We start from the raw sequence: 16162 nt of genomic DNA, 5'->3' as shown, positions 1-16162 counted from the left end.
AACTTCCTGGCACTGTATTCCATCTGCCATTTCTTTGCCCATTCTTAGTCCTTCTGTAGCCCCTCTACTTCCTCAAAACTACCTGCCCCTCCACCTATCTTCATATCATTCTCTAACACATGGTGGCAAACTTCCCTTATTTGGTAAAACAACAATTTTTCTTGACCTTTTCTTAATCCTTAAGCTAAATTACATTTATCTGTCCATTTAAAACACAGGGTGATTTTATCATTAAATTTGTTTCAGCATTTTATTGCTTTATCACAGTTTGAATCACAGTTTTAAGACAGCATGGTACAGGAAGTTTATTTTGGAATTTTAAAGTAAATAACAGTCTAAAATTGCCGTTCCAAGTGTAGGACTTCATGCCTGGAAGTTCATGAAGTAAATTTGGTCATGAAGCTACTGTAACACATGGGAAAAGCCAATTTTATGGGCCCCATTGAAAGGAAGGAGAATTGAAGGATGGTGACAAAAAATAAAGCATACTAACCAGAGGCAGTAAGCAGATCTGTGCTTTGAAAACCTTGCCATAACTCTTCTGTAATTAAAGTGGCATGGGTCTGGTATCAAAGGAGTGGATGATACTGGATGAGCAGTCGTGGATTCTATTGCTAATATGGAAACCTGGGAATCACCATAAACCTGGTAGATTGTGGATTACAAAATCAGTCTTAAAAAGACAGTTAGTTCATCGTTGTTCGTCAGTAGCAGGTTCCCAACCTGTTTAATGGCACAGACTACTACCATTCATCCAGGCGTCTGTGGACCCCAGCTTGGGAACCACTGTTCAATAAGAGGAATGCCAGTCTGACCCTACATATAGAAGTCAAAGGGCTAGTATTCTGGACCTCTGGGTGTTCCAAAGCACTCTACAACTAAGGAGGGACATTTTGTAACCTAAGAAAGCATGCTATTGTAACACAAGAAATGCAGCTATTCTGTGATGACTTCAGCTGCACTACCTGGCCATAGTAAAATATATGAAATCATTTTTTCTGAGTGTTTCTGAGATCAAAGCAAGTGGATTTGTTCTTCAATATCTGCCCATAACAGGACATGTATGGCTCCATATTATGAGGGCTACAGTGTAGAACCTCTATGATATGATGACCTGAAAAAGCTGCAGTTGTAAAGTGTATTAGTTTACACCTGGGAATAGGTAGTTAACATTTAGATGCTGTAGTAGCAGTGTTACAACAGCATTGATGGTGAATGCTCTGGAACAAGTACAAAATAAATGTTTACTCTCTGAAATATGCTCTAGAGATCTGGGTGTTGCTGACAATGATGGCACTTTCAGGACTTTCCTTATTGTTTATTAAAAAAGTGATGGTGGAACATTTCTGTGGTCTTTAGGCTGTGAGGTTATTGCTGTTCAGCAAGATGTTCCAGGATTTAAATCAAGCAACCATGAAATATTGACAATAATGTCCAAGTCAGGATAAAGTGTATCTTGATTAGTTACTCTGATCAAATGGTTTTCGTATTCACCTACTGGCCACATAAAGGACAGAGGTTTCAGGCGCTCTTCCTAAGAGCCTCAAGTTACTATAGTCTGACAAGTAAATGACACATTCAACAGCTAATATTTGGCAGTTTTCAGCAAATAGATTTTCAAGCTATGAGCAGGATTGTTGCTTTTGTGTCCTGCACTTGGAAGGACCAGTGTCATGAATAGAAGTTTCCTTGAGAATCCATTGGCAACAATTGGTTGAGTTCTTGGAAATATCCACACAATGAGTTAGAATGACCTGGGTTTCACCTAAGCTTCTTGATAAATACAAGTCACTTGGGTGCCTTTGTTTTACAAACTGTTTTTAATTTAGGCTCAGTCCTTCACCCAGGTCCATATTGCTAATTTTTTCTTCAATAATTTAATTTTTATAGTGTGAATACTATTTTAATGTGTTTATATTAATTCAAGTTTCTATATGTAAATTAAATGTGTAAAAGTACTCTTTGAAAGGGATCAAAAATTATTTCCAAATTTAGGGTACATCCAAATATTTTCTGCACAAATTTAGGGCTCAGCACAGAAACAATGCATGCTGGGTTGAGAGTCAAACCAGCAACTCGGCCTCGTTAAAAGAAAACAGTGAAAATGCTTTGGAAACAGCAAAGATGCCATCTAAGGCACAAAAAGTAACAACACAACAGAGGCAATTCAAATAGAGCTCAGAAATTAGAAAGGTGCAATTACAGAGACAGGATAGGAACTCAGTAGTCAACAGGACATGGGGGAACAGATTAAAAGACTATGGAAAGGTGCAGAAACAGCAGGTTTGTCGTAATGAGAGACTAACTTTACCAGTATTGATCAGAACATTGTTAATACAGGAGGCTTAGGTCTGGACTTCTTAGTCTATTATTTGCAGAGTCCAACTGGAGGAGAGAACATACTGGTCCTAGTTTTGGGGCATACACTGCCTATAAAAAGTATTCAATCACCCCCCCACCCCAACAGAAGTTTTCAAGTTTTATTGTTTTACAACATTGAATCACAGTAGATTTAATTTGGCTTTTTTGACACTGATCAACAGAAAAGACTCTTCTGTATCACAGTGAAAAAAAAATCCACAAAATTGGTCTCTATTTATTATAATTATTAAACACAAAATATTTGATTGCATAACTACTCACCACCTTCAAGTCAGTATTTAGTATATGCACTTTTGGCAGCAATTTCAGCCTTGAGTCTGTGTGGATAGGTCTCTATATCAGCTGTGCACATCTGGACACTGCAACTTTTCCCATTCTTCTTTACAAAACTGTTCAAGCTCCGTCAGATTGCATGGGGATTGTGAGTGAACTTCAATTTGATTGAAGTCTGGACTCTGACTCAGCTACTCCAGGACATTAAGTTTGTTGTTTTTAAAGCCATTCCTGTGTGGCTTTGGCTTTTTTCTTGGGGTTATTGTCTTACTGAAAACAAATCTTCTTCAGGTTTTCCTCCAGGATTTCCCTGTATTTTGCTGTATTTATTTTGTCCACTATCTTCACAAACCTTCCAGGGCCTGCTGCAGTGAAGCATCCCCACAGCATGATTCAGCCACCATCATCATCCTTCACAGAAGGGATGGTGTGTTTCTGATGATGTGCAATGTTTAGCTTATGCCAAACTCGGTTTAATCTCAAAAAGCTCAATTTTGGTTTCATCAGGCCATAGAACATTCTTCCATCTGACTTCAGGGTCTCCCAAATTCTTTCTGGCAAACTCTAGTCAAGATTTCATGTGAAATTTTTTTTCTGACGGTGGCTTTCTCTGCCATTCCACCATAAAGCTGCCTCTGGTGAAGCACCCAGACAACAGTTGTATACACAAACTCTCCTATCTCAGCCACTCAAGCTTGTAACTTTTCCAGTGTTGGCATAAGTCTCTTGGTGGCTCACCAGTCCCCTTCTTGCACAGTCACTCAGTTTTAGAGAATGGCCTGCTCTGGGCAGATTTACAGCTGTCCTGTATTCCTTCCATTTCTTGATTATTGACTTAACTGTATTCCAAGGGATATTCAGTCACTTGTATATTTTCTTGTATCTATCTCCTGACTTGATCTTTTAAATAACCTTTTTGTGGAGTTGCTTAGAGGATTCCTTTCTTTAATGGTGTAGTTTTTGCCAGGATATTGACTCACCAGCAGCTGGACCTTCCAGATACAGGAGTATTTTTATTACAATCAATTGAAACACCTTGACTGCACACAGGTGATCTCCATTTTACTAATTATGTGATTTCTAAAACCAATTGGCTGCACCAGTGAGTATTTGGTGTGTCAGATTAAAGGGGGTGGATACTAATGTAATCAATTATTTAGTGTTTGTATTTGTAATTATCTTAGATAACTGTAGGGATCTGTTAATCAGTGTCAAAAACCTAACTGAAATCCATCGCGATTCAATGTTGCTAAACAATAAAACATGAAAACTTCCAAGGGTGTGAATACTTTTTATAGACACTGTAAGTCAGGCCCAATCACTGGCCTAATAGTGTTAGATGATTTAGGAATAGTGACCGTAACTCATTATGTTTTAAGATAGATTTGAGTAAGGATAAAGTCATATTTATCCATAAAGTCATATGGAAGTACTGGCGCTTTTAAAGAATATAAAAGTGGATAAGTCTCCGGGTCCTGATAGGACCTTGAGGGAAGTTAGTGTAGAAACAGCAGGGGCTCTGACAGAAATATTTCAAATGTCATTAGAAACAGGGATGGTGCCAGAGGATTGGCATATTGCTCATGTGGTTTCATTGTTTAAAAAGGGTTCTAAGAATAAACCTAGCAATTATAGGCCTGTAAGGTCAACGTCAGTGGTGGGTAAATTAATAGAAAGTATTCTTAGAGATGGTACATATAATTATCTGGATAGACAGTGTCTGATTAGGAACAGTCAACATGGATTTGTGCATGGAAGGTCATGTTTGACAAATCTTATTGAATTTTTTGAAAAGGTTACTAGGAAAGTTGACGAGGGTAAAGCAGTGGCTGTTGTCTATATGGACTTCAGTATGGCCTTTGACAAGGTTCCACACAGAAGGTTAGTTAGGAAGGTTCAATTGTTAGGTATTAATATTGAAGTAGTAAAATGGATTCAACAATGGCTGGATGGGAGATGCCAGAGAGTAGTGATGGATAACTATTTGTCAGGTTGGAGGCCGGTGACTAGTGGTGTGCCTCAGGGATCTGTACTGGGTCCAATGTTTTTTGTCATATTCATTAATGATCTGGATGATGGGTTGGTAAATTGGATTAGTAAGTACGCAGATGATACTAAGATAGGTGGCGTTGTGGATAATGAAGTAGGTTTTGAAAGTTTGCAGAGAGATTTAGGCCAGTTAGAAGAGTGGGCTGAAAGATGGCAGATGGAGTTTAACGCTGATGTAAAGGGGGTTTCTTTTTTTTTCTTTGTTACTGTTGGGAAAGGGTTTCCTTTTGTTAACTAGCAGGAATGCTAATTTACTGATAACGAGAATGGTATTCCTTTGTAAACCAAATGGGGATTAATGTTCTTTCTTCTGAGTCTGTAAGCTTTTGTTGACGGGCTTTTGGGCAGATCGGCGCGAGGGGGTCGAGAGAGAGGACGCAATGCTCTAAGCTGGGCGAGGATCGGACCCCAAAGGGGGGTCCGAGGCCGGGAGATTCTCCAAGGGGGGGGGGGGGATGAAGCTAGATGTGCTTGGTTGACCACTCGGAGGGTCCTGAGCTGTTTGGAGAGTCGAGGAGTTCGGAGGGTCCTGAGCTGCGAGTCGAGGAGTTCGGAGGGGATCGAATGGTGGCCAGAAGACTTCAGTAATTGAGCTCCAACGGTTGTGCACGAAGTGGTTTGGACTTTGATAAGTTTGGCGCCTTTTCTTTAATTTTCTCTTCATATATACTATATCGTTATTAATCACTTAGTTATAGTAACCTTTATAAATTGTACTCATTTAATCGCATATGGTGTACTGTCGGGTTTTGGGCGAGGCGGGGACATCACACAGCATCCACACCAGCTGATTACCCAGTTTGGCGGGGCCGAAGGCTGCTCCCCCTAGACAAGAACGAGCTGAGCGAGCCTGAGGCGACCCAGGGAGTTACATTGTGGGGTGCTCGTCCGGGGTTGATTTCTGTGGAAGCTGTGTGATCATCCTCTTTAAATTGTGTCTGCGGCGAAGAGCTGGTGTGCCTTTGTGGGTGTGCGATTGCTGGTTATCGCTGTGTGTGTGTTGGGTGGGGTGGTTGCTGTTGGTAGCAATTGTCGTTGTTCGAGTTCCGACTAGTGCTGACGAAATGGTGGTGGGACCATGGGCTGTCCGTACTGTTTGGAGATTGAGGAGTGACAGGTTGGGATGTTTCAGCAGTGGTGAGCTCCGCCCGGTTATTGGAATAATGTCCAGCCCTAAAGGGGCGGAGGCGTGGGCGGAGCGGACCCCTCAGTTGTTGGGTGAGTGGCAGTGCTTGGCTGAGGAAAAGCGACAGGGACGGGTTGAAAGTTTGAGTAGGCGGGCTGGTGACTTTGTTAGAACTGTCAGGCGCAATTACCTCGAAGTGACCTCTGCCAATTCTGGGAAAGTGTGGGAAAATGCGTGTGGTTCGACTGGAAGTCAAATGCCGCAGCTGGGGGGCTTATTATATCTGTGGCAGGAGATTGGTGGGAAGTTTTTAGGGTATCCCTTTTTGCCTAGGGGGGCAGATAAATTGCTTGTGGTGTCAAGGGGATCAGTTGTTCCGTTGATTCGAGAGGTGTCGGGAAACTTAGAGGAGGCCCAGTGGGGGAACGGCTTGGGGTCTCTGGGGGAGTACGTTCCCAGCAATGTACCAAGGAACTCCCGAAAGGAACAGACCCTATTCCTGAAGGCTTAGAGGGGCCATGAGCACAGGTGTTGTTACGGATGGATGGAAGTCAAGTTAAAGCCATCCTCGGCACCGGGGCGCCGGTGAAGTTGCTGTACAGTTTGTTTCATAACTGTTATTGGAAGCATTTACCCTTGACGACATTGAGGACACTGGAGATTCGGGGTACCAGTGCCGGTCATTATCCAGACAACGGTTGTTGGTCAGTGAAAATGGAGTTCTTAGAGGCAAATGTGGAGGAGACTGAGGTTCATGAATCGTTAATGCTGATGTGTCCGGACCCTGTTGAGACGGGCAGCGTTTCTGTTCTAGAGAGAACCAATATCCTGCTGGTGCACTTGGGAGCCTGCCCGGAGGAGGCTGAGCGCTGTTTGGAGGCATTGTCGATGCACCCAGAGTTTCGAGCTGCTTGTGCGGACGTGTGTAGCAGCATTGGGCTGATACCGAATTCAAACAAGAGTCAGTGGTGGTACGGCATGGGGGAAGTATCTGAGGGTGAGACCCTCCTAGTGGACGCTGCGAAATACCTCAAGGGAGGGGAGTTGACTGCTGAAGACACCTCGGAGAGAGAGAGGTTGCGGCGACTGGTCCCTACAGCCGTGGAAGATGTAGGCAGCGTGTGTGTGGATTATATTGCGTTGAAGAGGCGCACTGTCAGTGACCAGAATATGGCCCTGAGGGCCAGAGAGGCGATGGCCTGTCTGAGTGGTGTGAAGTGGTTTAAGGTGCTGGATCTGAGGAGTGGATGTTGCCAGATCCCGATGAGTGGGGCCAACAAGGAGAAGACGGCCGTTATAAATTCCCTAGGAGTCTTCGGGTCCGAAAAGATGCCACAGGGCATATCTGGAGCCCTTGCAACCTTCCTGCGGGGCAGGTGGAAGACCATAGGGGATGTGGAGGCGTTTGGAGTTTTGGTGTATGTGGATGATCTCTTGGTATTTGGATTTGCCTCAGGAGAATATGAAGTGAGGTCGTTGCAGGAGCAGCTGAGAACTACCGAGTTAAAGTGTTTTCGGGACACGTGCCAGGGCTGGCGAAGGTCGCAGCTCGTGAGAGACTGTCTCTACGGAATCAAGTTTGAAATGAAGACGGAGAGACTGGAGAAAGTGATCTGGAACCATTCGGAAGACTTACAAGTTGGAGAGAATGAAGAAAGTTGTCTGACTGAGGGTAATAGCAAACTGAGAACCCGGAGAGGGGAGTTTGCAGAGGTGAAGAAATTACAGACGAATCTCAGAAGAGAGAAGCGGAAGCTTGAAGGGAACCTGAAGATGACCATTGACAGTTCAAATGAAGTGCAAAACCTGAAAGTTGATCTGGAAGAAGTCATGAGGAAGAAAAAGCTGGAGAGAAGTGCAGTGAATACTGAACAGGAGGCTGAAGAGACTGCGGGAGTAGTGCAGGCCACGTGTTTACGTTTGGAGAAGATCAAACAGCAGCTACCGATCACAGGAATGAGGAAGGATACAGATTCAATGGATGATGTGCTGGATGTGTGGTACATGCTGCCTTTTGCTGACTTTCCCTCGATTGAGGAAGAGACCTTTGGCCCTTCTCCCATTGAGTCAGGTGTAGCGGGGAGGGTTAGCTGTGTGCAGTGTGGGGCATGAGTGAGAGGTTGAGAGAGGAGTTGGTAGTGGGCCCAAGGTATCCCCAGTTGTGTCCGAGCCTGAAGGGTTTAGGTGAGGGGGTACGGAGGCCTCAGAAGGGTTAGGGAACTCCCAGATAGTTGGCCTAAGTAGCGCCTGAGGAACAGGGCGTGAGGGCTACTGTGTGGGGAGGAGATGTCACTGTTTGTGCTTGGGTTATGGTGTGTTGGCAGGAAAGGTGGCGAGTTATTTAGTAGTCATGAGGACATGACTTTTATTTGGTGGAGGAAGTGTGTAAAGGGGGTTTCTTTTTTTTTCTTTGTTATTGTTGGGAAAGGGTTTCCTTTTGTTAACTAGAAGGAATGCTAATTTACTGATAACGAGAATGGTATTCCTTTGTAAACCAAATGGGGATTAATGTTCTTTCTTCTGAGTCTGTAAGCTTTTGTTGACGGGCTTTTGGGCAGATCGGCGCGAGGGGGTCGAGAGAGAGGACTCAATGCTCTAAGCTGGGCGAGGATCGGACCCCAAAGGGGGGTCCGAGGCCGGGAGATTCTCCAAGGGGGGGGGGGGATGAAGCTAGATGTGCTTGGTTGACCACTCGGAGGGTCCTGAGCTGTTTGGAGAGTCGAGGAGTTCGGAGGGTCCTGAGCTGCGAGTCGAGGAGTTCGGAGGGGATCGAATGGTGGCCAGAAGACTTCAGTAATTGAGCTCCAACGGTTGTGCACGAAGTGGTTTGGACTTTGATAAGTTTGGCGCCTTTTCTTTAATTTTCTCTTCATATATACTATATCGTTATTAATCACTTAGCTATAGTAACCTTTATAAATTGTACTCATTTAATCGCATATGGTGTACTGTCTGGTTTTGGGCGAGGCGGGGACATCACACAGCATCCACACCAGCTGATTACCCAGTTTGGCGGGGCCGAAGACAAGAACGAGCTGAGCGAGCCTGAGGTGACCCAGGGAGTTACACTGATAAGTGTGAAGTGCTACATTTTGGTAGAACTAATCAAAATAAGACATACATGGTAAATGGTAGGGCATTGAAGAATGCAGTAGAACAGAATGATCTAGGAATAATGGTGCACAGTTCCCTGAAGGTGGAATCTCATGTAGATAGGGTGGTGAAGAAAGATTTTGGAATGCTGGGCCTTTATAAATCAGAGCATTGAGTATAGGAGTTGGGGTCAAATGTTAATATTGTACAAGGCATTGGTGAGGCCAAATTTAGAGTATTGTGTACAGTTCTGGTCACCAAATTATAGGAAAGATGTCAACAAAATAGAGAGAGTACAGAGGAGATTTACTAGAATGTTACCTGGGTTTCAGCACCTAAGTTAAAGAGAAAGGTTGAACAAGTTAGGTCTTTATCCTTTGGAGTATAGAAGGTTGAGGGGGGGACTTGATAGAGGTATTTAAAATTTATGAGGGGGATAGATAGAGTTGACGTGGATATGCCTTTTCCATTGAGAGCAGGGGAGATTCAAACAAGAGGACATTAGTTGAGAGTTAAGGGGCAACAGGAGGGGGATCTTCTTTACTCAGAGAGTAGTAGCTGTGTGGAATGTGCTTCCAAGTAGAAGTGGTAGAGGCAGGTTTGATTTTGTCATTTAAAAAAAAATTGGATAGGTATATGGACGGGAAAGAAATGGAGTGTTATGGGCTGAGTGCAGGTAGGTGGGACTAGGTGAGAGTAAGTATTCGGCATGGACTAGAAGGGCCGAGATGGCCTGTTTCTGTGCTGTAATTGTTATATGGTTATATGGTTATTTTGTGGGATGGTACTAAATTGGTTGGGGGGAAATATGACAAGGGCTAAGGGGCACTGATTGAGAACAGCTGCGGTTGGATGTCCACATCTGATGTGAGGGCAGTTATTAAAGACCAGCTGATCTGCAGTAAGGATAAGGATAAGGATGTTAAGGTAAGGGAACCTTGAATAAGCTAAAAAATCCTAAATCTAATCAGGATGGAAAAAGAAATGTACATAAGATTTAGGAAGCTAAAATCAGGCTGGGATCCTGTGGGACATAAAAATAGCAGAAAAGTACTCAAACAAGTGATTAGAAGATCAAAAGGGGCTGTGAAATTTCCTTGGCAACCAGAATCTTGGAAGGCCCAGAGGGCCATGAGATGTCCTTGGCAATCAGGAGCATGGAAGTCCCAGAAGGATATGAGATGTTCTTGGAAATCAGGATCAAGGAGACTTTTATACTTGTATTAAGAAAAAGAGGATAACAAACTAAAGATTGGGTCCACTCAAGGATAATGGGGGCAATTTATGCTTGGAGTCAGAACAAGCGGCTAAGTGATGTGTTGGTAGTTACCAAGAAAAAGAAATTGGAAAACAGCGAAACAGAGTGGGGCATGTCAATGTGCTGGGATATTTTGAGATTTAGGAGGGGGCAGTACTGGCTCTACTGGAAAATACTAAACTGGATAAATCTCTCGGGCCAGATGGCATACTACATAACCCAGAATATTGAAAGATGCAAGTGAGGAGATTGCTAGGGCTTTGACAGGATCTTTCTGCCTTCACTAACAATAACAACAAGTACTAGAGAGTGGCAAATGCTGTCCTTTTGTTCCAAAAGGGAAATAAGGATAAACTAAGTCAGGGTTCCAAATCTGGGGTCCCCCTTGGTTAATGGTGGGAGTCTGTGCCATAAAACGTTGGGAACCCCTGATCTAGGTAATTCTGGATCAGTGAGCCCCACATCAGTGGTAGGGAAGCTATTGGAGAGGATACTGAAGAATAGGATTTATGAACATATGGAAAGATATGGCTTGCTTAGGGACATGATCAAGCTTTTTGAGGAGGTGGCAAAGGAGTTTGATGAGGGTAAGCCAGAGGACATTATCGACATTGACTTGAGTAGGGCTTTTGACAAGGTCCCTCATGGTAAATTGATTCAGAAGATAATCTGCATGCGATGCAAAGTAATATGCATGTTTGGATTTGGATCTGGCTTGCCCATAGAATCAGAGAGTAAATATGAAAGGTTTTTATTCTGGGCTGGAGTTCCTTCTGCAAGGATTGCTGACTTGACCTTATCGATCATTTGGATAAAAATATAGATGGATGGATTGACAGTTGACAACAAGATTGGTTGAGTTATGGACAGCATTTAGGACTATCAAAGACTATGGTGAGATATAGATCAGTTACAGATATTGGCAGAGAAGTGGCAGATGGAGTTTTAATTTGGGCAAATGTAAGGTGTTATGTGAGAAGGCCAAATAAAAGAAAAAAGTGCACTTTGCCCTCAGCACATCCTTGGGTTATATTGGTTGTTGACAGAAATGATGCATTTCACTTTATGTTTCAATTTACATGTGATAAATCAGTGAAGCTGAGTCTGAAAGGATAAAATTAATGGATGGTACGGGTCATTTTGTATGAATTGGCATCAAGATCAGCATAATATTGTGGGCTGAATGGCCTTGTCCTGTGCTATACTGTTCTATGCTCCACACAACCCCTACTACAAATCAGGAGTCCGAGCCATCACTGTTGCAATTACATCCTCATATACAGTACTTCACAAAAGTCAGGTATATATATAGAAAGCTAGGGTGCCTGAGAATTTTGCACAGTGCTGTACTTACCAATGTGAAATGGAGAGTGAGGTTGTAAATCTGGCGGGAACAAACAATGTCGGGAATAGTGAGGTTGGAGCACCACAGGAGGGGTGAGGGACAGGTGGCAGAGAGTGAGTGCCAGAGAAGGGGGTGGGGATGGTGGTGTGATTGCAGCCACACCCAACCCTGAGACGTCAGGCAAAGACATTTGATTCCAAACAATTGGTTTATTGATCTTTACAGAATGTGTTTCTGGTGCTTCTGGCTCTCTCCCCTCTCCCTGCCCCCTTTTCCCAACCATGATTCCCCTCTCTGCCCTCTTCCCACTCACATTCCACAATAGAGACCCAGATCAGAATCAGGTTTATCATCACTCACATTTTGTAGCAGTGGCAGTGGAGTGCAATACATAAAATCACTACAGTATTGTGCAAAAGTATCAGACACCCTAGCTGTATATATGCACCTACTGAAAATTCCAAATATTGGCTGTGGATAGTGCACCTATCCTCATGACCATCAGTATTTAGTAAGACAAGGCAGTAAAGGGATGATGGGGTCTTTTGTGTTTCTTTACAAGGCATGCACTATCCTAAACATACATTAATCTCATTACTGGTTCAAAATTCTGGAACAATGGATAGCTTTGTTAGAGCATTTTGACATCCTCCTTAAGCAACAGCTCAAGAACAAAGCCCATAACTAGAAGTTGATATTAAGTACACTTTTTGATAAGATGCTTGTGTACTGAAATCAAATCACAAACAAGGGAAAATCTGCAGATGCTGGAAATCTGAGCAACTTTGTGAGATCCCACTTGTTCTGGCGGACAGAACGTAGATGCTTGGTGAAGCGGTCTCCCAATCAATGTCGGGTCTCACTGATATACAAGAGGCCACACTCTGAACACAGTATATGACCCCAACAGACTCACCTCACCTGGAAGGACTGCTTGGGGCCCTGTGTGGTAGTGATGAAGGAGGTGTAGGGACAGGGATCTCCCAGTGGCCACCCATTTTAACTCCACTTCCTATTCCCATTCTGATATATCCATCTATGACCTCCTTCACTGTCATGATAAGACCACATTTAGGTTGGAGGAATAACACTTGGGTAGCCTGCAACCTGATGGCCCAAACATCAATTTCTCAAACTTCCAGTAATGTCTCTCCCCCCCCCCTCTCAATTTCCCATCTCCTTTCTCCTTCTCACGGAATCTCCTTGCCTGCCCATCGCCTCCCTCTGGCATCCCCCCCGCCCCCCTTTTTTTCTTTCTTCCATGGCCTTCTGCCTCTTCCACCAATCAACTTCCCAGCTCTTTATTTCATCACTCCCCCACCAATTTTCACCTATCGCCTGGTGTTTCTCTCTCCCCTCCGCCCCCACCTTTCAAATCTGCCAAAGGGTTTCAGCCCGAAACATCAACTGTACGTTTTTCCACAGATGTCACTGAACTCTAACAACTGTATTTAGAAAGGATATAGTGTGTAATTTTGGAAACAAAACTGTATGAATCCTTTGAATTGTGATAAAAACAATCACTTTTATTAAAGATGATCAAAAATAATTATTTTGTTAAATGAAATTTAGTTTAAGCCAAAAATTAGTTGCTGCATCAAGCATGTTACTAAGCTTAACGATATTGTTTCATACAGATTTCGAAAGAAAAATTCTGTTGTGGAGTCGTTATCGAATTTAATATCAAAACAAGGGGCTGACCAACTGACAGAAGGTACAGTCAATTTTTGGTTAAATATATTATTGGCCACAAGGTGTTGTAAAGTTTGACTGGTCATTTAGTACTTTAGCTTTATGATAAGAAAGGACTTTGTGCAGTATACAGAAGAGTTGTGACTCAGTGAGACTAGTAACATGCTGCTGTGGTGAGATTTAGTAATGATTTGGAGCAATGGGAATATTCAAAATCATGGAATAAATAGGCTGAGAAATTGCTGGTAGGGAATAATCTGGAAAGTGATAAAAAAATGAGTTATAACGTTTTGCAAAAATTGGTCTGTGTGTGAAAGGTTAATGAGCAGCTAATAGGAAATAATTATGTAAGAGAGAATTGAGTTTAAATGGAAATAAATAGATTTAGATGAACAAATAGAATAGTCAGAATTGTTTTCCCATGACAAGACTATCATAAACAAGCAGTCATAGGATGACAGGAAGGAGTTTCAGACAAGATCTTGAGGGGAGAGTTGGTTGATGTCTGGAACTCATAGCAGGTCGTGGAGTCTGATGTCATCATTATGTTTAAGCGACATTTAGCAAGGTATTAAAATAGGCAAGGTGATGCAGATTATGGGCCAGAAGCAGGCAAATGGGATTATGTATGGATGGGCAAAAAGATAGGCATTGGCAATGTCATACAAAGAGCCTGTACTATTCTATGGTTCTATGAAGGCAAAATGTGAGCCTCAGCAAGAATTATCCAGTTTAAAGAAATGAAGGAGATAGTAAGTGTGTACCTCGATCTAAAATTCACCAAGGAGGTGGTTATGGAGGATGTTAAAAAAAGAGCATATTGGATCTTTTGAAGTTTCCATGACCTGATGAGATCTATCCCAGGTCATTGAGGGAGGCAAGAGAGGATATTGATTGGAACTGATAAAGAGATTTTTATACCCACTTTAGCCACAGACAACATCCTAGAAGACTGAAGAATTGCCAAGCTGATAATTCTCAGAATAGATTAGATTAGCTTTATTTGCCACATGTACATCACAACATTAAAACATACAGTAAAATGTGTCACTTGAGTCAAATCAAATCATCAAGGATTGTGCTGGGGAAGCCCACAAGTATCGCCATGCTTCCAGCGCCAACATAGCATGCCATAAAATAGTAGTGGTGGTCCTGTCCTCATGGACTTGTGTGGAGAAGGTCATGTCTTATAAATATTTAAGTTTCTTGAGGAGGTGATGAAGATGGTTGTTGAGGGAGGGTCAGTAGATATTGCACACATGGACTTCAGTAAAGTTTTAGGCTTATCCAAAAGATAATGACACATGGGAATCATGGAGATTGATAGATTGGATTCAGATTTGGTTTTGCCATAGAAGACAGATGGTGATATATATAAATTATCAAAAATTATATATATATAAATTTTGGAAAGACAAACCAGTTTAGGTGGACAGGGTGCTATGAAAGGTGTTTATCACACTAGCTTTCATCAGTTAGGCTACTGATTATAGGAGTTGGGAGATAATGTTGCAGTGGTATATGTGGTTTGTGAGTTCCTACTTGGAGAACTGTTTTTGGTCATCTGATGAGGCTAAATTGGAAAGAGTACAGAAAAGATTTAAGAAGACGTTGTCAGAATTAGAGGCCCTGATTTATAGGAAGACATTGTCCAGGCTTTGGAACATAGAAAAATGTTCTAGAGCAGGGATTCCCAACCTGGGGTCCACAGACTCCTCGTTTAATGGTAGGGGTCCATGGCATAAAAAAAGATTGGGAACCCCTCTATAGAGGTTTATAAAATCATGAAGGCTGGTTGCAGTCCAAGGAGACATAGGTTTAGCACGGGCAGGAAAAGACTTAAAATGGATTTGAGGGAGCACTTTTTACATAGAGAGTTGTGAGTGTCATGTACCGTTCATTGGGGTCTTCTAATATACAGAAGCAAACTACAACACACTCACAGATTATAGGTACACTTATTCTTTACTTGCTAGGGAAGCTACTCCACATGTTATCCAATAGCACAAACCACCTTTATATATTTTACAGAGAGCAATTCCATTCTTTAACATTCCTCTGTTATTTGCATCTGTCTCAAGTTCTTGCCATTTGTTCCTCAGTTTGTCTTTAGAAGCTGTGTCCTGCTTTTCTCTGTTGTCTAAACACCCTCCCCACCATAAAACACTTACATTTTCCTATAAGCCTCCATCCAAACCAGCAAAGCACCCGGTGGGTGGGGGGGGGGGGGGTGGAATCTCACTGGTTCCATTTGTCACATTACATTTTACAAAAGCTATAAGTTCATAAAGAGTTCAGGGTTACAGGTTTGTTTCCACATTCCTTCCTTTCTGTCTGTCATTTCATGACAACACCATAATCTTCAAAGCACAACAGTTAAGGTATGAATACAGTAATTAAAGTGATTTCAAGCATTCATATGTAATGATGCAGTCTCAGGACTTCAGTTAAACAAAATTCCCTTTTCATAGTCCATACCAACAGGTTCCCATTTTTGATATCCTCTCCTTTTTAGGTACCCATTTTCAATATACTCGTCTCCACCTATGCTACAAAAAATCGCAAATGAATAGTGCTATTATTATGATACCAATGATTATACCCTAATGTAGGTTAGTCACCCACCGTACACTTCCTGGAGTGTTATAATCATGAAACTGATCTCCCACTTCATCTTTTTGGTGGCCTCCTGCATTTGATTCTCACAGTGAGTTACATCTTTGGGTTCATCTGGTACGTAAATGCAACATTCTTGTCGAATCAGGGTACATGTGCCTCCTTTCTCGGATAAAACAAAGTCCAAAGCGATTTGATTTTGCAATGCTACCCTATGGACTGCCTCCAATTCTCCCAACAATTTAGATATTGTTTATAGCATTTGATCAGGAGCACTTACAGTTTCATTTGCTAACTTTTCCAGTGCTGATGCCACATTAATCAGCTG

At 42.5% G+C, this 16162-nt stretch overlaps 1 protein-coding gene across 4 annotated transcripts in view; it reads left to right on the top strand.

The window, feature by feature from the left end:
- Nucleotides 1–16162, top strand: part of LOC132394244 (tetratricopeptide repeat protein 39B) — a 411030-nt gene that overhangs the window by 123621 nt on the left and 271247 nt on the right. For all 4 annotated transcript variants that reach the window (XM_059970126.1, XM_059970127.1, XM_059970128.1 and 1 more), the window contains one exon: nucleotides 13164–13240. In XM_059970126.1, the coding sequence (XP_059826109.1) occupies nucleotides 13164–13240 (77 nt within the window). The remainder of the gene's footprint in view (nucleotides 1–13163; nucleotides 13241–16162) is intronic.

This window comes from Hypanus sabinus, chromosome 5 (assembly GCF_030144855.1).
Source record: "Hypanus sabinus isolate sHypSab1 chromosome 5, sHypSab1.hap1, whole genome shotgun sequence".
NCBI classification, from domain to species: Eukaryota; Metazoa; Chordata; class Chondrichthyes; order Myliobatiformes; family Dasyatidae; genus Hypanus; species Hypanus sabinus.
This window is presented reverse-complemented; position numbering and strand designations above follow the sequence as displayed.